Below are 24,456 nucleotides of genomic sequence, written 5' to 3' on the forward strand. Positions count from 1 at the left end.
CGCCAGAAAAGTAGGACTATACGAATCCGATGCGGAGACCTGTGCAAATGCTTGACCGAGAGCATTGGCCACTTCCGATGGAGAGGAATGCGTCTTATTTCCTGTATTTAAAACAGGAATAGAGGTTTCCCAATATATTCCACTGGCAGCCTTTACTTTCTTCCATAAATGCTTACTGGATGTGGAGGATGTGATAGATGATACGAATTTAATCCAAGATTCCCTCTGACTGCGGCGACGAATTCGACGAGCAAGGGCTTTGGCTCGTTTAAAAGCAACAAGATTTTCTGTTGTCGGGTACCTTCGAAAGATGTTCCATAATCTTTTTTGTTGTTTATGACTATCGCGGCAAGCTTCATTCCACCACGGTCTACGAAATTTTTTCAGACGTGGGGAAGTCTTCGGGATAGTGGCATTTGCGGCGCTTATTATTCTGTCAATGACATGTTGTACTGCTTCTGTGATGTCACAAGTACTGACCATAGTTTCTGTGATATCTGCTAATTGTGTGAATACATCCCAGTCTGCCCGCTTGAATAAGAACCTTGGTGGACAAGTAGTCGCACCACCTCCATCAACGTGGGAGACAATAACTGGGAAGTGATCACTGCCGTAAAGATTATTGCTAACTGTTCGAGTGAGAAATGGCAGCATTTCATGTGTACATATGGCCAGATCAAGACTATGGAAGCTACGTGTGGGTTCGTGGAAGTAAGTTTTCTCGTGACTGTTCAGCAGGCAGAGACAGTTGTTAGCAATAAACTGCTCAATCTGTCGTCCACGAGAGTTTGTATTATCTGAACCCCACAAAGTACTATGTCCATTGAAGTTTCCCAATAAAATGAAAGGTGAAGGAAGCTGGTCTACTAAGTTATCAAGTTCTTGCTGACATATGACATCATGAGGCGGTAAGTAAATGCAGCAGACTGCGACCAACGTTCGTATGTGAACTTGTACAGCCACAGCCTGTAAAGAAGTATGTAAAGCAAGAGGTGTACTAGGATACCAATTTGAAGTAAAGATACAAACACCACCCGAATTGCGAGATCCAGTGTCTGTATCTCTCCGCACACAATTATAGCCTCTTAATTTAAGTGGGATGTTAGGCGTCAAGAAGGTCTCTTGAATACCGAAGCAAATAGGATGAAATTGGTTAAAAATAGATTTGATGTCTTGTATTTTAGACCGAATGCCGCGACAATTCCAAGAAAGAAAGGTACCCATTAAGAAATTCTAGTTGCAGAAGGGGAAATATTGGCAGTGGTTTGTGTTGCTGAAATATCGCAATTCATCCCAAATTCATCCTCATCCTCAGAAGGATGGAGTTTGAGATCAGGACTGTTTTGCATGCCTCCAAAAATTGATGTTAAATCTCTATGAGCTATCCCTTGACTAGCAAGTCCCAAAGCTACAGAGTTTTTAGAAACATTTTTCTTCAGTTTCGAAGATAGGTCTGACTTTGACAGTCCTCGCTTTGCAAGTTTTAATTTTAGGGATTTGTCAGATTTCGATTTTCTTTGCTTTTTTTCTGGCTTTCCAGAGTCAGAAATATTGTTTATGGATTCTTCTGTGTCTGAATCCGACGATTTTTGAGATTTTAATTGTATAGTCTTCCTAGTGCAGTTTCCACAACTGCAGTTTTCACAGAAGCTTTTCTGGACCACGGATGCATAGCTTACACCAGGTAACGGTGTCTGTGCAAGTACTTTCTTTCTTGCTTCAGGGTAAGAAATTTCCTCTTTAATTTTTGTAGTGGTGATCTGTTTTTCAAGTTTCCAGCGTGGACATAACCGAGAGAAAGAAGTATGCTCACCTTTGCAGTTTACGCACTTCTCTGGGGCAGAACATTGTTGGCTTTCATGCCCTTTTTCAGAGCAACGGGCGCAAGTAACAGTTCCGCGGCAATTAGCTTTAGAGTGCCCAAAACGCTGGCACTTGAAACATCTAAGTGGATTTGGGATATATGGTCGGACAGGTAGCTTGATATAACCTGCATATATGAAATCTGGCAGTTTTGGAGACTTAAAAGTGAGGATGTGATGCTTAGTTTCAAGTATTTGTCCTTCTCGCCGGATGGTAATGCGGCGAACTTTTATAACACCTTGTGGTTTTAACTCTTCTTGAATATAATCTAAAGGTAGGTTAAATATTTCCCCGCAAGTAATTACACCTTGAGATGTGTTTAACGATGTGTGAGGGCTGATAGTAACAGGGATCGTGGCGAGAGCTTTCACTTTTTGAATATTCTGGGCTTGCTTTCGAGTACTGACCTCTATAAGCAAGTCACCAGATTTCATTTTTTTAATAGATGCAACTTCCCCAACTGTTGCGGAGATAGATTTCTGCACTAGGAAAGGAGACACTGTGTCAAAAGATTCGTTTTTGTCAGATACACGTTTAATTACAAAATATCGGTCAAAATGTTGTTCAAAATTAGGAAAAATTTGTACTTTTTGACGCCCACTAAAGGGACCACGTTTGGAGGAGCCCATACGACATAGAGAATGATTCGGGTCCGATGGCACCGCCCACCACGGAGCCCAACAAGGGAAGGCAATTACCGGCTCTGGTTATTCCCAGCCTCGGCATCCACCCTAGTGCTAATCGGTACCTATACGCTGGGAGTTACCCCCGGGGACAGTGACCACCCTTAACGCCAAGCCCAAGGAGTAACCCCTTCGCTTGATCCCTAGCAGACTAGCCACTCAGGTGACTAGGTACCAGCCGATTGATACACCGGGGACCACAGTGCACCACCCGTCTTTCTAGTGGGTCGCCACGCACGGCCAACACGTGGGGTTTTGGCTGTCCATGAGAAGCAAGAAGCAAACAGAGCGGCGACAGCTTCTCATGGAGAGCTCCCTCGCTTGCCGTCGAGGGAAAGAACAAAAAGGCGACAGCAGAAGGCGCAGAGGAGAGTAAACCTAAAGGGAGTAAAGATCCCTGGGTACCTCGGGATTGGGACACCCGTACTCACCTAAAGAAGGCGAGCCCCTGAGGGGGTAATATAAAATTGGATCATCACATAAATATTAAAACTCTTCCATCAAATACGAAAATAATTATATTTCCGGAAAAAATTACAAAGCCAGAATATGAGATATACACTGACGGATCCAGGTTAAACGACGAAACGGGATTCGCGGTGTGTATCTTCAAAAACAATTTTAATCTAGAAAACCACAAATTTAAACTCAACCACTATAATTCTGTTTTTCAGGCGGAACTGGCTGCCATAGACTTTGCGGCCAGTTGGGCTGTCAGACATAACGTTAAAGTGAATATTTTTTCTGACAGCCTCTCATCTATATCCACCTTAAGGGGCGGCAACACCAAATCTAAAAACATAAATGAAATTAAATACAATATACTTAAAGCTAAAAATTTGATCGGCCTGTCGTGGGTAAAGGCCCACGACGGAAATATAGGTAATGAATGGGCCGATCAACATGCAAAAGAGGCCACAACAAACGGGACCCCGCATTTTATCCCGGCCCCCTATTCTTTCTTAAAAAGGAAAATTAAAAAATATATGTTAAATGAATGGAGGGAGTATTGGAACAACTATGACTCTCCCTCCGGGGTCAGGGTTCGTAAATATTCGAATATGGTGGAGGAAAATTTTTTTAATAAATAATAAGGGTTTAATTTATTTTCTTAGTGGGCATGGTCCATTCCCAGCCTATTTACATAAATTTAAAATTTTAGACTCTCCGTTGTGCTCATGTGGGCAACTAGGTGATCCCGAACACTATATCTTTCACTGCCCACATACAAAATCATTCCACATTAAAGAACCATCAGACGAGCGCAGGAGGGTCTGGTTCCAAAATGTACACAGAAATAGGCTGGCTGTCGCAAAATTCATTCAGTGTTTTAAAATTAGCAGAACAATATGCGATTCACTGACCCAACATGGAAATGCAGACTGAGCGTGTGACCTTTATTTCTTAAATTTGTATTATTCCTATTTTACACAATTTTATCTTTGACAATAGCCCCTTGTACATTAAGGAAATTTGCTGAAACTGATATTTATTTCTTTTAAACACTCACGTCATATCATCATTTTTATAAAGGATTCCTCATTGATTAACTAACGGGTGGTCAGGGGTTATTTTGTCCACCCGACTTCTTAGGAGTTGCTAACTAGCTTTCTTTCTAAGAAATTCCTAGTCTTATTGATAATTCCATATTTTGCATCTTTTTAACTTCGTTTTAAGATTTTATTGATTGACAGGTCACACCTCTAACACTTGCCACCATTTCTTATTACAGGGCTTTTTAGGTTTTTAATAGTTCTTACACCTTTGAACTTTCACCCTTTTGGGTGTCCTTCATGATGTTTTTAATTGTCATCTTGCATTTATGTATATATCCATACTCATTCTTTTTAATTTTATTTTACTCTCTGGACTAGTTGACTTGGTGATTTTTAAAATTTTATATATCTTGACTATTCTCAGGAAAGACATTTTAATTGAACACTTAATTTTATGCATAGACACACGGAGAATCTTTTAACTTAAAATTTTTAAAGAACTTTTAAAGCCTTGACAATGCTCTCCACCCTGTTTTTATATTACACAACATATTATACTTGCCATAGTTCGGTACAAAACTAGCTATTTTCATTACATTAAGATTACTTATTCGTTAACTGCATCTGTCACTGTCGAGGCCCCTCTGGTGCAACTCAATGGGTCTATAATTCTTCCCACCCACACCTTCACCTCCCTTTAGAGGCTATTACCCCGGAATGGAGCTTTTAACCAAAGTTTAAAGAATTTTAGATTATCAAGCTTTTAATTGTTTTTATGTATTTAAATGGATATTTTAAACTTATTGAATTTTACCATCGAGAGTTTATGTTAAAATTACTTATCCGCGGCTGGGCTGGATTTAATCCAATTGGACTCTGATTGCTGTCCTTTTTAAATTATATGAGTGATTTTTAATATTTTAATTTCTATGTATGTTAATAATGTATGTTGATTTGTGTATTTTTAATTATTTAATTTATGTATAGTTTATTATTTGAGTGTTTTCTGTGTTTTGTAGTGTGTTTTAGTGGTGTGTTGTGTGTGTATTTTGAACTAATTACGGGTGTTTGTTTTGGGCCACGCTGGGGGAGGTTGTGTCCGACCCCACCCTCTGTATTGCTTCTCTCTAACTTACTAACAATTCCTCTAAGTCCATCGGAACACAGGATAATAATAATTTTAAAAAATGTGCCCCCCGTCTTGGCTACCACTGCCAAACGGGGGGCGATGTTGGATTATTCACACAGATTAAATTAGTAAATTAAAGAAAATAATAGAACCTTTACCTACATCTTGGGGGCCCCCGGCTTTCGGATGACTTCTATCTTCATACCTGAAAAATAAAAATAATAGATAAAAATAATTCAAATGTATTAGCTACCTGGGGTTCTGATGGGGTATGAGATGTAATGAGATGAAGTTAGCGGGAGGGTGGAAATAGTCAGTATTAAAATATGATTTAAAAAAAATCAAAATACTACCTCTATATTCCCATCTGAAAACATCAAAAATAATAATATAATATAGCATATTAACTTTTATAAATTATACCTAAAAATAAATCTACATCCTAAAATAAATTCTACAATAATACTATTACGTAATTTTAATCATTCAACCACACACCATGTTAGTTCATGAGCCCGACGGGCCTTCCTCCTCCTCCACGGCCCGGTGTTTATGTTTTAAGTTTTGTGTGTATTTTAAATTGGGTTTATCTTGCCGGGACATGGAAACTATATGGATTACTCCCCACAACTGTGGGTAGAGAAATTGTAATTATCGACTTCTATATGCTAATGATAATTTGTAATTAAAATACTGCCCATGTTCCGGGCAATGTTTGTAAAATTTATTTGATAACAAAATAAATGCTGGTCCCGAGGCTGGTGTGACTCGGAGAATACTTGGCGTGCTGGGCTGGGTTTCATCCCCATGTCTTCCAAATAGGTTTTACACCCAACTCGGGTAAACCGGGTGGCATGTGGGCATCGACTTTCCAGTCCCCAGAATCACCTCGGCAGCCGTCGAGTGAGGTGAGCTCTCGTGAGCTCCTGGATCTCGCTCACCGACAACAGGTTTCCGCTGCCCTAGTGATTACTTTTTACTATGTCTTAATACTTTTTAAGTAGTTTTTAATGCTATTTATGCTTTTATTGCACTTAAAATTTTTATTGGTGTTTCCTGATTTTTGTTGGTGTTGTCTATGAATGCGAACTTTATTTGTGTGCTTTCATTTGTGCTTCTGGTTCATCATTTGCTGAATGCTGAACATACTGAATTTTGAACTTACTAATTACTGGTGTTGTACGTAACGAATATAATTGCAATTGCGACAACCCGAATTAAGCTGGAGACGCCCACCTACAAGTGACGACAGTGACTGAACGTGGGATATGGAATTCACTACATGGATGTATACTGTATGATATACAGATATATTACTTTCAATCAACTGCATTTAATCAAATTCAGTATATCTCACTAGTAAAGAAGCATATATTCAATTAACAACAGCTACAAGCTAACAACAACTTCAAGTAATCAACATCTGCAAGTAAACAACAACTACAAGTAAACAACAACCACTGTCAATAACAAACTACCTGCACGGCTCTTATACTGACGCGTTGTTTAACACCCACTGCATCCTGTGACTCTACCCAACCTGAAGCAAATTTCCATTAAATCCTGTGCAAAGCATCATTAAACTTGCACAAACAATCTTTTACTAACTTGAAAGTGCTTTGGAAATGATTTGCTCTGCTTTCTTCGGATTCCCGAGTGTGTAGTGGCTTTGTTATTGTGCATCCTCTCGTTTAGCGCCTGTTGTTTACCTTCGGAAACGGGGTGACGCCCCCTGGCTGACTTCACTTGGATTCACTTCTGCCGCTGCTGCTGCCAGGTACACTCTGAATTTGAACCTTGCTCGCTTCGGTTGGTTGGTTGGTTTTTTTGGCGCAAGAGCCAATCTTGGCCATACTGCGCCAAGCATATGGTTTTACATTCGGCAAGCTTAAAATGAATCAGTTATAAAATGTACAAAAAAAAGAAGGATAATTAACTAAGCAAACAAGAAAATTTTTGTAGCAATGAGTATATTAAATTTTAAGTAGGAAATGGGCAATGATTCTGTAACAGAAATCAGATGTTAAAATTTAAATATATATATATATATATATATATATACATATATATATAAACAATGAACACGTATTAAATGCACGCATAAAAGCCAATAGCCTTTAAAAAGTTTAAAATATTTGGGTGGTATTTTTCACCCACCATGTTTTGCAAATCCAGAGAAGGTGAATGAAAAAAATATTGACGATGAGAATCAAACACTGGACATTCAATTAAAATGTGTTTCACACTAAAATCAATGTTACATGCAGAACAGATCGGTGCTCTCTCACCGAAAAGGTTTGGTTTGGTTTTGTGGTGTTTTATGGCGCAAAAGCCATATCTGGCCATACTGCGCCAAGCAAAAAGTTAAGTTAAAAAAACACAGTTAAAATAAGAAAGTTCGAAGGTGGAGACAATTTCATATAGCATGACGAAAAGACAATGAAACCATGCATAAAAACTTGAGCAGGAAATAAAATACAGAGAGCATATGATAATATTTTAAAAAGGAATAAATATAAACAGTGCATAAAACATTAAAATACAAGTTGAATGATAGGCTAAATGTTGAATACAAAGATAAAATGTGCTAAATCCGATGTAAAAACCTAATAAAACTCAAAAAGTTAAAAATATTAGGGTGATGTTTTTCACCTACTAAGTCGTGAAGAGTCAATGATATTGAATTAAAAAAGCGAATACGATAGAAGTTAAAATTTGGACACTCAATTAAAATGTGCTTCACACTAAGGCCGACATGACATCGAGAACAAACCGGTGGTCTCTCTCCGAGAAGAAGATGTCGATGCGTAAACCGAGTATGCCCTATGCGAAGGCGTGTCAATTTAACATCAGGGCCACGCATAGGCAAAGCTGGCCACATACAAATAGAAGGCGTAATGACGTGCAGTTTATTATGGGTTTGTTTATCCCATGTCTCTTGCCACAAAAGGAAAATATGTTTTGCAATTGATTTTTGAATATCGCAGTAAGGTAATTCATAATGAAAAAAGGTAGATGCAGTTTTAGCAGCGTGATCGGCCTGTTCATTTCCAACTATTCCAATGTGACTAGGGATCCAACAAAATAAAATGTTAAAGCCCCTATGATGGAGGGTCTGCAAGAGTCCCAAGATCTTAATAGCGAACGGATGAAAGTTAAAATGATGGAGTACTTCTAAAGAACTCATACTATCTGTATAAATACAAAATTGTCGTTGAGAGGAAAGAGAAATCTTTTGTATAGCACATAAAATCGCCAGCAACTCCGCAGATAAAACTGAAAATGATGTATGAATACGGAAACTGTGTATTTCGTCTCCAAAGACGACACTACATCCAACATGTCCGTCCGACTTTGAGCCGTCAGTAAATATTGGAAAATAGGAGGCATACTGTGAACGATGAGAATTAAAAAGTTGTTGGAAAATAGTTGGGGCAGTTGTAGCTTTATTAAATTCAGGGAAACAATTCAAAAAGGAAAACTGAGGAATTTCCCAAGGTGAAAATATTTGAAAATCTATTGGCTCGACATCAGAAAACTGGAGCCCTGAATCATGAAGTACGCTTTTGATTCTCTCACAAAAGGGAAGAATGTGAGATGGGCGAGCATTGTAAACTCTTTTAAGGGAAACAGGAATGGTCATACGAGTTACAGGATGATTTTGGAGAGACTGAGCTCGAAAGTAGTTTGAGTTTGAGTTTTATGTTTATGGCACAAGAGCCAGATTTGGCTATGCTGCGCCAAACATATGGTAAAATGAGATAAAAAAAGTTTTTAAAAATTTTTAAGCTAGGTGTTAAAATTTTTGTCAATAGTAATATCGAGTATTATAAAAATATAAATCTTCAAAAGTTTACTAATGAATTATAAAATTAAATAAGATGTAAAAACCCAATTTCTTTTAAAAATTTAAAATTGTTCGCATGAGGATTTTCTCCCAATAAGTCACGGATGTTCAAATTTGATGTTCCGAAATGATGCAACCGGTTTCTATTAAAAACTGGGCATTCGATTAAAATATGAACGATGGTAAATTCGACTTGACATGATGTGCAAGTTGGACATCGTTCACCAAACAAAAGGTGTTTGTGGGTGAAACGGGTGTGCCCAATGCGAAGTCGTGTCAACTTGACATCAAGTTCTCTCACTGGGATAATTGGCCATAATGTAATGTGTGATTTAATAAAATGTAACTTATTAGATATTTGGAGGTCCCACGATTCTTGCCATAATGAATGAATATGATGAGATAGATACTTCTTCGCATCAAGATAGGGAAGTGGTCGTTGTAAATATACTGATGCTTCCTTAGCTGCAACATCTGCTTTCTCATTTCCATGTATGCCAACGTGGCTAGGTAGCCAGCAAAATATTATATCTATGCTTTTAGATTGTAGAGTTCGTAGAAGACATAAACTATCAACGGCTATTGGATGCGTCATATTATGATGATTACCAATAGCTTCAAGAGCGCTCATACTATCGGAATAAATACAAAATTTTTGTTCTCCAAGAGTGGAAATTTTTTCTAGTGCAAATAAGATTGCCATTAATTCGGCCGTTAAAACAGAGTGAGTATTGTCTAATCGTATACTTAAAATATTTTCAGAAAAGACGATACCACATCCCACATGATGACCAGTTTTCGATCCATCCGTAAAGACAGCAGTGTAATCTGAAAACTTATATCGGTGATAATTAAAAATTTGTTGGAAAATGGAGGGTGAAACTGTAGTTTTATCAAAAGTAGAAAATGGATTATGAAATGAAATTTGTGGAATATCCCAAGGTGGGAGGGATATAAAATTAATCGGATGGATTTGGACATTACAAAGATCTGAGTTGGCAAGTAATTGTTTCATCCTCTCGCAAAAAGGAGGGATATTAGAGGGACGAGCATTGTATAATCGGCCAATGCCAACAGGAATATTCATGTCCCGCATAGGGTGAGTAGTATGACATTTCAGTCTTAAAAAATATTGGACGCACAACTTTTTGCGACGTAGATTTAGCGGCAATTGGTGACAAACGACATATAAGCTGTGCACGGGAGAAGTTCGAAACGCTCCAGAACAGATCCTGAGAGCTGTATGATGCACAGTATCTAATTGCTTTAGAACACTAGTACGTGCAGAACCATACACTTCGCACCCATAATCAATACGCGAGAGTACTACAGACTGATAGATGCGAAGTAGAGATGTTCGGTCCGCACCCCATGATGTAGTTGAAAGAACCTTCAAAATATTAAGTGATTTCTCACACTTCTTCCGCAGATAACGGATATGAGGAAGGAAAGTGAGTTTACGATCAAATATCAGTCCTAAAAACCGAACCTCATCCACAACTGCTATTCTAATTCCCCGAATATTAATTATAGGGTCTAGGTGGAGGCTTCGTTTTCTACAGAAATGGACACAACAGCTCTTTTCAGGGGAGAGTGTGTGCCCATTCTCATCGCACCAATCTATGAGCTTGTCAACAGCTTTCTGAAGTTGCCGTTCTATTAAGGCCATACTAGATCCCTGACAAGAGATCTGTAAGTCATCGACATACAATGTGCCAGAGACAGATGATGGTATGACTTTGAGGATTTGACTCAAATGAAGGATAAAAAGGGTGACACTCAATACACTTCCTTGAGGAACACCCTCCTGTTGGATAAAAGTATTAGATAACGTTTGGTTAAAACGAACACGAAAATTACGAAATTCTAAGAAATATTGAATAAAAACAGGCAGGTTACCCCTAAACCCCATATCAAATAAAATTTTAAGAATACCATAGCGCCATGTACGGTCATAAGCCTTTTTAATGTCAAAAAATATCGAAACAAGATGGTTTCGGCGAACAAACGCATTGCGTATTTGAGATTCAAGGTGAATAAGATTATCAACTGTGGATCGACCTCGACGAAATCCACTCTGAAAGGGTGAAATACAACCTTTTTTCTCTATTTCATACATGAGACGTGAATTGACCATACGCTCGAATGTTTTACATAAGCAACTAGTCAAAGCGATCGGTCTATAGTTCAGAGGATCTACCGGATCTTTCCCTGGCTTCAGGATAGGAATCACAATCGCCTCTCGCCACTGTTCTGGAAACACTTGCTCATTCCAGATTCTGTTAAAGAGGTGAAGGAGATGAAAGAGAGAGGATTCATCCAGATGGCGGAGCATGCTGTATGTTATTCCATCAACACCTGGGCTAGTATCACGTGTCCGAGAAAGAGCCTTCTTTAGTTCATATATCCGGAATGTGCAGTTGTATGAAAAGCAACTGCGAGTTTCGAATTTTAATTTTAGTTGTTCTGCCCGTCTCTTTCTTGAGAAAAGTTGAATTACAGGAAGTAGAACTGGAGATATCAGCAAACGTTTGACCCATGATATTCACAATGTTCAATGGGGAAGAGTAAGAAGACGATCCAACGGTTAATACGGGAAAAGTAAACTCTCTATATATGCCATTGGCCGCCCGGACTTTCCGCCACACTTGGGCGCTGGATGTAGTAGAGGTGATTGAGGAAACGTACCTTATCCATGAAGCTCTTTGGCTTCGACGTCGTATACGGCGCGCATTTGCTCTTGCTTTTTTAAATGCAATGAGGTTTTCAGTTGTAGGGTATCTTCGAAAGATCCCCCATAATCTCTTTTGGTTCCTATAAGCTTCACGACAAGCGTCGTTCCACCACGGTTTGTGATATTTTCGTGGAAAGGATGAGCGCTTAGGAATTGTAGCATTCGCAGCGCCAATGATACAGTCGATAACATTTTGAACCGCATTGGTAATACTAGTAGAAGTAACCATTTCATCAGTAATCACTGCTTTCCTAGTAAATGTACCCCAGTCTGCTCTCTGGAATACGTAAGTCTGTGGATATTGCGTCGCATTGTTCTCATCAGCATGGGATATGATCAAGGGAAAGTGATCGCTATTGTAGAGATCACTTGCCACTGTAATGTTCAGCAAGGGGAAAATTGCAGGAGTGCAAATAGCCAAATCAACAGAATGAAATGTACCTGTGGGTTCATGGAAATGTGTCTTCTCGTTAGTATTGAGCAGACAGAGACAGTTATCAGAAATAAATTGTTCTATCTGTCGCCCGCGAGAATTTGTTCTATCAGAACCCCACATAGTACCATGGCCATTGAAGTCACCTAGCAGTATGAAAGGCACTGGAAGTTGATCAACCAGAATGTTAAGATCATTTTGAGAGATAACATCATTCGGTGGTAGATAAATACAACAGACTGTAACTAAGGTTTTGACGTGCACCTGTACCGCCACAGCCTGCAAGGAAGTGTGTAGGTTTAGGATAGTACTGGGATAACTGTTGGAGGTCAAAATGCATACCCCGCCAGAAGATAAGCCAGTAACGTTATCCTTTCGGACACAATTATATCCACGTAACTTCAAGTGCACATTTGACTTCAAGAACGTTTCTTGAAGAGCTATACACACAGGGTGTGTGGAATTCACGAGAGCTTTAAGGTCTTCCAGCTTTGTCCTAATTCCACGACAATTCCAGGAAATAAAAGAGGCCATTAATGAGTGGGATGGGTACTGTTATCAACGCCAGTGAGAGGAGTTGCCGACTGTTCGCAACCCATGTGGAAATCTTCATCATCCTCTGAAGGATGGATTTTTAATAGCTCAGAATTAGATGGATTCCCAAATAAAGAAGGCAAGTCCTTGGTGGCCAGACCAGCTTTGCCTATCTCAAGAGCAACTGACTTCCGAGATTTCAAATCTTTCAGGGAAGCACCTTTCTTTGAAAATTTCAAAGTCAAGGACTTTTGTGCTTTTGATATGCGTGACCTTTTCTTAAAATCAGATGGTTTTGCCTTTATTGGACTTGAAATTAAGTCAGAATCGGATTCGCTTGATAAAATGGTTACAGGTTTTGTTTGTACCTCACAATTTCTGAGTGATTTTGTTACGGAGGCGTAGCTACGACCTTCTGTTGGAGTCTGCGCTAACACCAGTCGTCTGGCTTCCTGAAATGATATATCTTTTTTTTACCTTAGTTGTAACAATTTCTTTCTCGAGCTTCCATTTGGGGCAGGCTCGTGAGAAAGATGTATGCTCTCCCTTGCAATTTGTGCATTTTTCTTTTAATGTGCAGTCAGTGCTCTCATGACCAGCTTCAGCACAACGAGCACATGTCAGCTTGCCGCGACAATTAGCCTTTGAATGGCCAAAACGCTGGCATTTAAAGCATCTCAAGGGTTGGTTGGTTGGTTAGTTTGGGTTTTTTGGCACAAGGGCCATTCTTGGCCATACTGCGCCATGCTTATGGGGAAAAGTAGAGCCCTGTTGATGATTGGAATTTAGTATAAAATTAAGTATGCTTATGTGTAAACTAATATAAAATAGCTAAAACAGATTAAGACGAAATATGATATTTTTTTTAAAATAATAAAAATGGAAATTATTGAAGTCAAATACATGGTAAAAGGTGTATAGCAATTAAAAATTTAAAAATATTTGGATGATAATTCTCTCCCAGCAATTCTGGGAGAGTAGCATTTGATAGATGAAAAAAATGGTGGCGATGAGATTCAAAAGCTGGGCATTCAATCAAAATATGACCTACTGTCAATTCGGTGACATGAGGAGCACACAGGTGCCCTTTCTCCGAAAAGCAAGTGTTTGTGGGTAATCCTAGTATGTCCAATACGTAGGCGAGACAATTTTACATCAGCCCTACGCATCGGTAAAACGGACCATGTGTCAATAACAGGTTTAACAGAATGCAATTTATTCTGTGTCTGCATATTCCATGTCTCTTGCCACAGAGTAAAAATCCCATTGGTAATAGATTTCTTTACATCACTGTATGGTATTTTGTGATGCAAGAGAAAAGACGCAGTTTTTGCAGCATGATCTGCCTGCTCATTGCCAGCAATTCCCATATGACTGGGAATCCAGCAAAATAAAATATTAAAACCTCTATTTTGAAGAGTTTTCAAAAGTCCCAAGATTTCTATTACAACTGGATTTGTATGGGGATTAAATTGAGAGAGGATTTCCAGAGAACTCATGCTATCTGTATATATACAAAACTGTCTCTCAGGTGAGGATGATATATTCATCAGAGCATGAGAAATTGCCACTAATTCGGCTGACAAAACTGAAAAGGATGTATTGAGACGGAAATTGTTTATGTCGGAATCAAAAACAATTCCGCAACCAACATGCTCGGTTGTTTTTGAACCGTCTGTGAAGACAGGCACAAAGGAAGGATACTGACTGCGATGAGCCCAAAAAATTTGTTGAAAAATCAATGGAGCAGTTGTATCTTTTATGAAACCACTAAAAGGATTCAAAAAGGAAAAATTGGGAATATCCTAAGGTGGAAAAGTTTGGAAATCAACAGTCTGGATTTCAGGAAACTGCAAATTCAAATTTTGAAGTATGCTTTTCACTCTCTCAGAAAAGGGAAGAATGTTAGAAGGACGAGCATCATAAATTCTGCGGAGAGTAGCAGGAAGAGTCGTATTTGCCACAGGATGTTGTGGAAGAGACAGCGTTCGAAAATGATATTGCAGGGAGAGTTTTTTCCTTCGCAGCTCCAAAGGCAACTGATGGCAAATGACATAAAGACTCTCCACTGGCGATGTGCGGAAAGCTCCCGAACAAATCCGCAGAGCAGAGTGATGCACGGTATTTAGTCGACGCAGAACAGTAGATCTGGCTGAGCCATATACGAAACACCCTTAGTCAATCCGAGATAAAATGACAGCCTGGTATATACGAAGTAAGGAGGTGCGATCGGCACCCCAGGAAGTGCGAGAAAGTACCTTGAGGATATTGAGTGATCTCTCACACTTCTTCCGAAGGTATAAAATATGCGGAAGGAAAGTGAGCTTTTTATCAAAATATACACCCAAAAACCGCACTTCATCAACAACTGGAATCAGGCCATTACGTATATAGATTGAAGGATCAGGGTGAAGGTTTCGTTTTCTGAAAAATGCATACATTTACTCTTTTCGGCAGAAAGAGTGTGTCCATTTTTCTCGCACCACTTGTTCAATTTATTAACTGCATTTTGCAGTTGAAGTTCAATTAAACGCATATCACTACCCTCACAAGAGATATGCAGATCGTCAACGTATAAATTTCCCTGCACAGATGGTGGTAAATGATTAAGTATGTCACTAAAATGGATGATAAAAAGCGTAACACTGAGGACGCTCCCTTGTGGAACACCCTCCTCTTGAATAAAATAATTGGAGTAAAAATTGCCGACACGAACTCGGAAAGTTCGAGATGTTAGAAAATTTCGAATAAAAATTGGAAGATTTCCCCTAAAACCCAAGTTAAAAAGTTTCTGAAGAATTCCGTATCGCCATGTACGGTCATACGCCTTTTCTATATCAAAGAAAATGGAGACAAGATGGTTTCTACGTACAAAAGCATTGCGGATGTAGGTTTCCAGTTGGACGATATTATCAATTGGGGAGCGCCCCTTACGGAAACCACTCTGCAAGAGCGGAATACATGTCACTTTCTCCAATTCAAAGATTAAACGGGCGTTGACCATACGTTCAAGTGTCTTGCAAAGAACACTCGTTAAAGCGATAGGCCTGTAGTGCAGAGGATTTTCTGGGTCCTTTCCCGGTTTCAGAACGGGAATCACAAAAGCCTCTTGCCACTGATATGGGAAAGTCTGCTCTTTCCAGATTCTATTAAACAGATACAGGAGACTGGAGAGCGATGATACACTCAAGTGGCGAAGCATACTATAGGTTATTCCATCTGGACCGGGACTAGTATCATGAGCTTGAGACAGTGCCCTTCTTAATTCGGTCATCTGGAAATCGCAATTGTACGGACGAAGCTTCCGAGCTTGGAAATTCAAAGTCATCTGTTCCGCGCGATTCTTAATTGCCACGAAATCAGGGCAATATGATTTCGCAGCGGAGACTTGTGCGAAAGTCTGTCCGAGAATATCAGCGATATCTAATGGAGAAGAATATGTTGCACTACCGGATTTCAGGATAGGAAATGAAAACTCCTGATAAACTCCATTTGCAGCTTTTACCTTATTCCATAGTTGTTTGCTTGGAGTGCGATATGTAATGGAGGAAATATATCTTATCCAGCACTCCCTCTGGCTACGTCGTCGAATACGACGAGCAACGGCTCTGGCTCGTTTAAATGCGACAAGGTTTTCCGTCGTCGGGTACCTTCTGAAGATGTTCCATAATTTTTTCTGCTGTTTGAAACTGTCGTGACATGCTTTATTCCACCAAGGTCTTCGAAATTTTCGTAAACCTGGTGAACTTTGAGGAGTGGATTTTTTAGCGGCGTTAATCAAGACATCAATGATATTTTGCACCGTTTCCGAAATGTCTGTCGTACTGACCATTGCCTGGGTAATATCTGCCAATTTTGTATATACGGACCAGTCTGCTTGCTCGAAAAGGAAATGTTGTGGAGGACGAGTTCCATTATTTCTATCGACTTGGGAAATAATCAAAGGGAAATGATCACTACCATAAAGATCATCTCCGACTTTAAATTTCAGTAATGGCAATAACTCAGGAGAGCAAATGGCCAGATCGATGCTATGGAATGTACGTGTTGGCTCGTGGAAGTATGTTTTTTCTCCGTTATTTAGTAGGCAGAGACAGTTATTAGCAATAAATTGTTCAATCTGTCTCCCTCGAGAGTTCGTATTTTCTGAGCCCCAGAAGGTGCTATGTGCATTGAAATCGCCTATTAATAAATACGGTTTAGGAAGCTGGTCTACTATTTTGTTAAGTTCTTGCTGACTTATGACATCATGTGGTGGCAAGTAGATGCAGCAGACTGTAACCAGTGTTCGAGTATGAATTTGCACAGCCACAGCCTGCAGGGAAGTGTGTAATGGGAGAGGTGTGCTCGGATACAGATTTGATGTTAGAATACAGACTCCTCCCGAACTACGAGATCCAGAGTCTGCATCTTTCCGAACGCAATTATAGCCACGCAGTTTTAACGGCATATTTGGCTTCAAGAAAGTTTCTTGGAAGCCAAAGCAAAAGGGATGAAATGTGTTGATAATTGACTTGATGTCTTGTAGTTTCGTTCTAAGACCACGACAATTCCAAGAAAGGAAGGTACCCATTAAGAAAGCAGTTTGGAAGAAGAAGCTTTAGAAGCATTTGTTTGAATTGCTTCATATTCGCAACTCATCTCCAAATCATCCTCATCACCAGAAGGGTGTAATTTAATATCAGGGCTATTTGGCATGCCAAATATGGACGTTAAGTCCTTATGGACATTACCTTGCGTCGCAAGCCCGAAAGCGACGGAATTTTTTAATGTTGACTTTTTTAATTTTGTAGTAACATCTTGTAATGAATGGCCGCGTTTTGCAAGCTTCAGTGTCAGCGATTTTTGAGCTTTTTTCTTAGATTTCTTTTTTAAAACTGTTGGAGTTGCAGGGGTACTGCTGATGGAATTTTCGGTATCTGAATAAGAGGCTTTACTTGGCTGCTTGGTTTTAGTGGTGTTTTTAACACAGTTTGTGCAAGAGCAGTTTGCACAAAATGTCCTTTGTACAACAGAAGCATATGTTTTGTCAGGAGTAGGATTTTGAGCTATAACCCTCCGCCTAGCTTCAGGGTAAGATAAACTTTCTTTGATTTTTAGACTTATCATCTGTTTTTCAAGTTGCCAACGTGAGCAGGATCGAGAGTACGACATGTGATCGCCACCGCAGTTCACGCACTTTTCTGTTGCGGCGCACTGCTGGCTATCATGACCTTTTTCTGCGCATCGAGCACAAGTGAGTGTCCCGCGGCAGTTTGCCTTTGAATGGCCAAAACGCTGGCAGTTAAAGCATCTGAGGGGGTTAGGGATGTACGGTCTTACTGGTAATTTGATGTAGCCTGCATAGATATGTTCGGGTAGTTTTGGAGATTTAAAGGTTAGGATATGGTGTTTAGTATCAATAATTTCTCCATCACGCCTGATGGTAATTCGGCGGACATGCACAACTCCTTATGATTTTAATTCATCTGTAATATAGTCGATAGGGAGATTCAGAATCTCTCCGCAGGTGATAACACCTTTAGAGGTATTTAATGATGCATGGGGGCTGACACTGATTGAGATCGTTGCAAGTGCTTTCAATTTCTGTATATTCTGGGCTTGCTTTCGAGAATTGACCTCTACTAACAAGTCACCAGATCGCATCTTTTTAATTGATGTTACTTCACCAACAGTTGCGGTGATGGCCTTCTGCACTAAGAATGGCGATACCGTTTCAAATGTTTCATTTTTTTCTGATATACGCTTAACTATAAAAAAACTATCAAAATGATGGTCATAATTTGAAGTAATTGGTACAATGCGACGCCCACTGAAGGGACCACGTTTGGAGGAGCCCATACGATATGATAAAAGATTCGGGTCCGACGGCACCGCCCACCACGGAGCCCAACAAGGGAAGGCAATTACCGGCTCTGGTCATTCCCAACCTCGGCATCCACCCTAGTGCTAATCGGTACCTATACGCTGGGAGTTACCCCCGGGGACAGTGACCACCCTTAACGCCAAGCCCAAGGAGTAACCCCTTCGCTTGATCCCTAGCAGACTAGCCACTCAGGTGACTAGGTACCAGCCGATTGATACACCGGGGACCACAGTGCACCACCCGTCTTTCAAATGGGTCGCCACGCACGGCAAACACGTGGAGTTTTGGCTGGCCATGAGAAGCAAGAAGCAAACAGAGAGGCGACAGCTTCTCATGGAGAGCTCCCTCGCTTGCCGTCGAGGGAAAGAAAAAACAAAGCAGAAAGCAGAAGGCGAAGAGGAGTATAAACATAAAGGGATTATAGATCCCTGGGTACCTCGGGATTGGGACACCCGTACTCACCTAAAGAAAGTGAGCCCCTGAGGGGGCTCGAAAGTAGTACTGCAGTGCAAGTTTCTTTCGGCGTAAAGACAAGGGCATTTGATGACATATGACGTAAAGGCTTTCGACTGGCGATGTGCGGAAAGCCCCTGAACATATTCGGAGGGCGGAATGATGCACAGTATCTAGTCGACGTAGTGCAGTAAGACTGGCAGAGCCATATACTAAACACCCGTAGTCTATCCGAGATAAAATTATGGCTTGATATAGAAGGGTTAAAGACGTACGATCAGCACCCCAAGAGGTACGAGAAAGTACCTTGAGGATATTCAGGGATTTCTCGCACTTTTTCCGAAGGTATGCGATATGCGAAAGGAAAGTGAGCTTCAGATCGAAAAGTATTCCCAGAAATCGTATTTCATTAACGACAGGTATTAAGTCATTGCGTATACGAACTGAGGGGTCAGGGTGAATGCCTCGTTTTCTGCAGAAATGCACACATTTACTCTTTTCGGCAGAAAGAGTGTGCCCATTTTCATCACACCAAGCTACCAGTTTCTTAACTGCATTTTGCAGCTGCCGTTCAATTAAGTGCATATTACAGCCCTGGCAAGAAATCTGAAGATCGTCCACGTATAAATTTCCTTGGACAGTCGGTGGTAATTGATTTAGAATGTCGCTAAAATGCATGATAAAAAGTGTGACACTGAGAACGCTTCCTTGTGGAACGCCCTCAGCTTGGATAAAAGGATCAGAATAAAATTTCCCCATTCGTACCCGAAAAGTACGAGATGATAAAAATTTTTTTATGAAAATTGGAAGGTTTCCTTTAAAACCCAAGTTAAAAAGTTTTCTAAGAATTCCAAAACGCCACGTACGATCATACGCCTTCTCTACATCAAAAAAAATGGAGACAAGATGGTTTCGTCTCACAAAAGCGTTGCGAATATGGCTCTCAAGTTGGACTATATTATCAATAGTGGATCGGCCTTTGCGGAATCCACTTTGCATTAATGGAATGTACGCTCGCTTCTCTAATTCGAAGACTAGTCGGGCATTGACCATACGTTCAAGCGTCTTACAAAGGACACTAGTCAGCGCAATTGGTCTATAATGCAGAGGGTTAGCAGAATCTTTGCCCGGTTTCAGAATGGGAATCACGAGAGCTTTTTGCCACTGGTATGGGAAATTTTGCTCACTCCAGATTCTGTTAAACAGATATAGGAGATTGGAGAGCGATATCTCATCTAAGTGGCGAAGCATATTATAAGTGACTCCATCTGGTCCAGGGCTGGTATCATGAGCTTGGGATAGTGCTTTTCTCAATTCAAACATTTTGAACTCGCAATTATATGGATGTGTGTATGCAGCTTCAAAATTCAAAGATAGTTGTTCTACGAGATTTTTCGTCACTATAAATTCAGGACTATACGATTCGACTGCGGAAATCCGTGCAAATGTCTGTCCAAGAATATTGACAATATCTAATGGAGAGGAGTATGTATTATTCCTGGTTTTTAGTACAGGAAAAGAAAACTCCTGATAAATTCCATTAGCTGCCTTCACTTTTCTCCACAATTGCTGACTTCAGGTTCGAGATGTGATTGAAGAAATATATTTTACCCATGATTCCCTCTGGCTACAGCGACGAATGCGGCGTGCAAGGGCTTTAGCTCTTTTAAAAGCGATCAGGTTCTCTGTGGTTGGGTACCTTCTAAATTTGTTCCAGAGTCTCTTTTGGTTCTTGTAACTATCGCGACAGGCATCGTTCCACCACGGTCTACGGAATTTTCTCGGACGTGGTGAACTTTTAGGAATGGCATAATTAGCGGAATTTATCAAACATTCAGTGACGTTTTGAACTGCTTTCATGATGTCTGGTACATTGACCATACTCTCAGTAATTTTTGCCAATTGAGAAAACTTATGCCAGTCTGCCCGCTGGAATACGAAACGCGGAGGACAATGAGTCGCTTCGCCTCTATCAGCCTGGGAGACAATGATCGGGAAATGATCGCTATTATATAAATTATCACTAACAGTAAAGGTCAATAATGGCAGAAGTTCAGGTGAGCATATTGCCAGATCAAGACTATGGAAGCTACGTGTGGGTTCATGGAAGTATGTTTTATCATCGTTATTAAGCAGACAGAGACAGTTATTAGAAATAAACTGCTCAATCTGCCGCCCACGAGAGTTTGTACTATCCGAACCCCACAACGTGCTATGTGCGTTTAAGTCACCAAGTAAAATAAAAGGTGAAGGAAGCTGGTCCACTAGGTTGTCAAGATCCTGCTGTTGAATGGCATTATGGGGTGGCAAATAGATACTACAGACTGTAACCAGTGTTCGGATGTGAACTTGCACAGCCACAGCCTGTAGAGGTGTATGCAAAGCAAGAGGTGTACTTGGGTAAAGATTTGATGTCAAGATGCAGACACCTCCAGAACTGCGCACTCCAGTGTCTGTATCTTTACGAACACAGTTGTAACCGCGTAACTTTAACGTAATATTAGGTGTCATAAATGTTTCCTGAAAACAAAAACAAACAGGATGAAAGTGGTTGATCATAGTCTTTACATCAAGAAGTTTGGACCGCAAGCCGCGACAATTCCAAGAAAGGAAGGTACCCATTAAGAGAGATGCTTAAGAAAAGAATTATTAAGAGCAACAACAGGAGTTGCAGAAACGTCGCAACTCATTTCAAATTCATTTTCATCCTCCGAAGGATGCAATTTAAGGTCGGGAGTATTTGATATGCCACCGAATACGGATGTTAAATCCTTGTGGGCTATACCCCGAGCCGCAAGTCCTAAAGCGACAGAATTTTTAGAAGAAGATTTTTTCAGTTTCGCAGAGAGTTCTTTCTGCGTTTGACCACGCTTTGCTAATTTTAACTTCAATGACTTTTGTAACTTATTTTTTGAATTAGGTTTAAATGGCATGCCAGTGTCAGATGTGCTGTTAACAGATTGTTCTGTATCAGAATCGGATATATTTTTAGTTATTTTTGAGCGGTTGGCAGTTTTTGTACAATTCGGACACAAACAATTGGCACAAAAGGATTTTTGCAGAGCGGATGCATAGCTCAGACCAGGAGTAGGCGTTTGTACTACAAGTTTTCGCCTAGCTTCAGGATACGAAATGTTTTCTTTGATTTTAAGAGTTATTATTTTCTTTTCAAGTTGCCAACGTTCGCATAATCTAGAGTATGACGCATGACTGCCGCCACAGTTCACGCACTTTTCGGGTGCAGAACATTGCTGGCTATCGTGGTCTTTAGCAGCACAGCGAGCACAAGTGAGTGTCCCGCGGCAATTTGCTTTAGAGTGTCCATAACGCTGACAATTAAAACATCTTAAGGGATTGGGAATATATGGTCTGACAGGTAATTTTATATACCCTGCATAGACAAATTCTGGTAATTTTGGTGATTGGAAAGTTAGAATATGATGTTTGGTTTCAAGAACATTACCATCTCGTCGGATAGTAATGCGTTGTACATGTGTGACACCTTGAGATTTCATTTCAGATGCAATTAAGTCTACAGGAAGATTGAATATTTCCCCACAAGTGATAACACCCTTAGATGTATTTAAAGAGTGGTGGGGGCTGACACTGACAGAAACTGTTGACAAAGCCTTTAATTTTTAAATTTGGTGAGCTTGCTTACGAGTATTGATCTCTACCAGCAAGTCACCAGAACGCATCTTACGGATAGATGTTACCTCACCGATTGTTGCTGTGATCGCTTTCTGTACCAAAAATGGTGACACGCTTTCAAATGTTTCATTTTTTTCCGAAATACGTTTCAATACAAAATATTTATCAAAATGAAAATCCATATAAGAAGACTGAGGAACTAAACGACGCCCACTGAAGGGACCCTTTTTGGGAGGAGCCATACGATATTGAAAAAGATTCGGGCCCGACGGCACCGCCCACCACGGAGCCCAACAAGGGAAGGCAGCCACCGGCTCTGGCCATTCCCAGCCTCGGCGCTCACCTTGGTGCTAGCCGGAACCTATACGCTCGGAGTTACCCCCGGGGACAGTGACCACCCTTAACGCCAAGCCCAAGGAGTAACCCCTTCGCTTGATCCCTAGCAGACTAGCCACTCAGGTGACTAGCTACCAGCCGATTGATGCACAGGGGACCACAGTACACCACCCGTCTTTCAAATGGGTTGCCACGCACGGCCAGCACGTGGGACTTTGGCTGTCCATGAGAGGCAAGTCGCAAACAGAGCGGCGACAGCTTCTCATGGAGAGCTCCCTCGCTTGCCGTCGAGGGAAAGAAAAAATACAGCAAAAAGCAGAAGGCGTAGAGGAGTGCGAACAGAAAGGGAGTAAAGATCCCTGGGTACCTCTGGATTGGGACACCCGTACTCACCTATAGTAGGCGAGCCCCTGAGGGGCTCATCGAAAAGGAGATGACGATGCGTGAATCGAGTATGCCCTATACGAAGGCGAGTCAACTTGACATCAACCTCTCGTATAGGGATTATAGGCCAGAAATCAATTGTAGGTTTGACAAAATGTAACTTATTGTTAGTTTGCATGTCCCATGCCTTCTGCCAAGTTAAGTGGAAATAATTATTGACCGACTTTCTCGCATCATAATATGGAAGGCTATATTTCAGAAAGGATGTAGCCTGTTTAGCAGCAGAATCTGCCTCCTCATTTCCGGAAATACCCACATGACCAGGAACCCAGCAAAATATGACATTGAATCCTCTATTTTGTAAAATTTGCAACGTAGACATAATCCGAATAGCAGTTGGGTGCATCCCTTTATGACAATGTGAGAGTGCCTCCAAAGCACTCCTACTGTCAGTATAGATAATAAAATCACGCTGAGAAGAAGGCGAGATCTCCTGAAGAGCACAGAAAATTGCCACTAACTCAGCCGTGAATACAGAACAGTGGTCGTGTAGGCGATAGCTCAGTGTATCAGATGGAAGTGCGATGCGACAACCGACATGTCCATCCGATTTCGAGCCATCCGTAAAAATTGGAGTGAATGAAGAATACCGACAGCGATGGTAAAGAAAGAGTTGTTGGAAAACCACAGGGGCTGTTGACGATTTGTCAAAACCTGCAAAGGGATTCAGAAAATGAAAATGCGGGATATCCCAAGGCGGAAGGCAAAGTGACTCAGCTGTTTTGATGGTCACGTTTGAAAGGTCCGAGTCCTGCAAGATTAATTTTACTCTCTCATTGAATGGTAGGATATGAGAGGGACGGGCATCGTATAGTCTACGAAGGCCAAAAGGAAGATTCATATTACAAATGGGGTGATTAGGGATAGACTTTGTCCGATAATAATATAAAATAGATAACTTCTGTCGTCGTAAGTGAAGAGGTAGTTCGTGGCAAGTAACATATAGACTCTCTACTGGTGATGTACGGAAAGCTCCGGAGCAGATTC

At 40.6% G+C, this 24,456-nt stretch overlaps 1 protein-coding gene across 1 annotated transcript; it reads right to left on the reverse strand.

Moving 5' to 3' along the window:
- Window positions 1-1,223: 1,223 nt before the first annotated feature.
- LOC129971928 (uncharacterized) lies at window positions 1,224-2,297 on the reverse strand. The gene has a single exon (XM_056085906.1). The coding sequence runs from the start codon at window positions 2,295-2,297 to the stop codon at window positions 1,224-1,226; it is 1,074 nt and encodes a 357-aa protein (XP_055941881.1).
- Between the last annotated feature and the right edge of the window lie 22,159 nt (window positions 2,298-24,456).

Source organism: Argiope bruennichi, chromosome 6 (genome assembly GCF_947563725.1).
Source record: "Argiope bruennichi chromosome 6, qqArgBrue1.1, whole genome shotgun sequence".
Taxonomy (NCBI): Eukaryota; Metazoa; Arthropoda; class Arachnida; order Araneae; family Araneidae; genus Argiope; species Argiope bruennichi.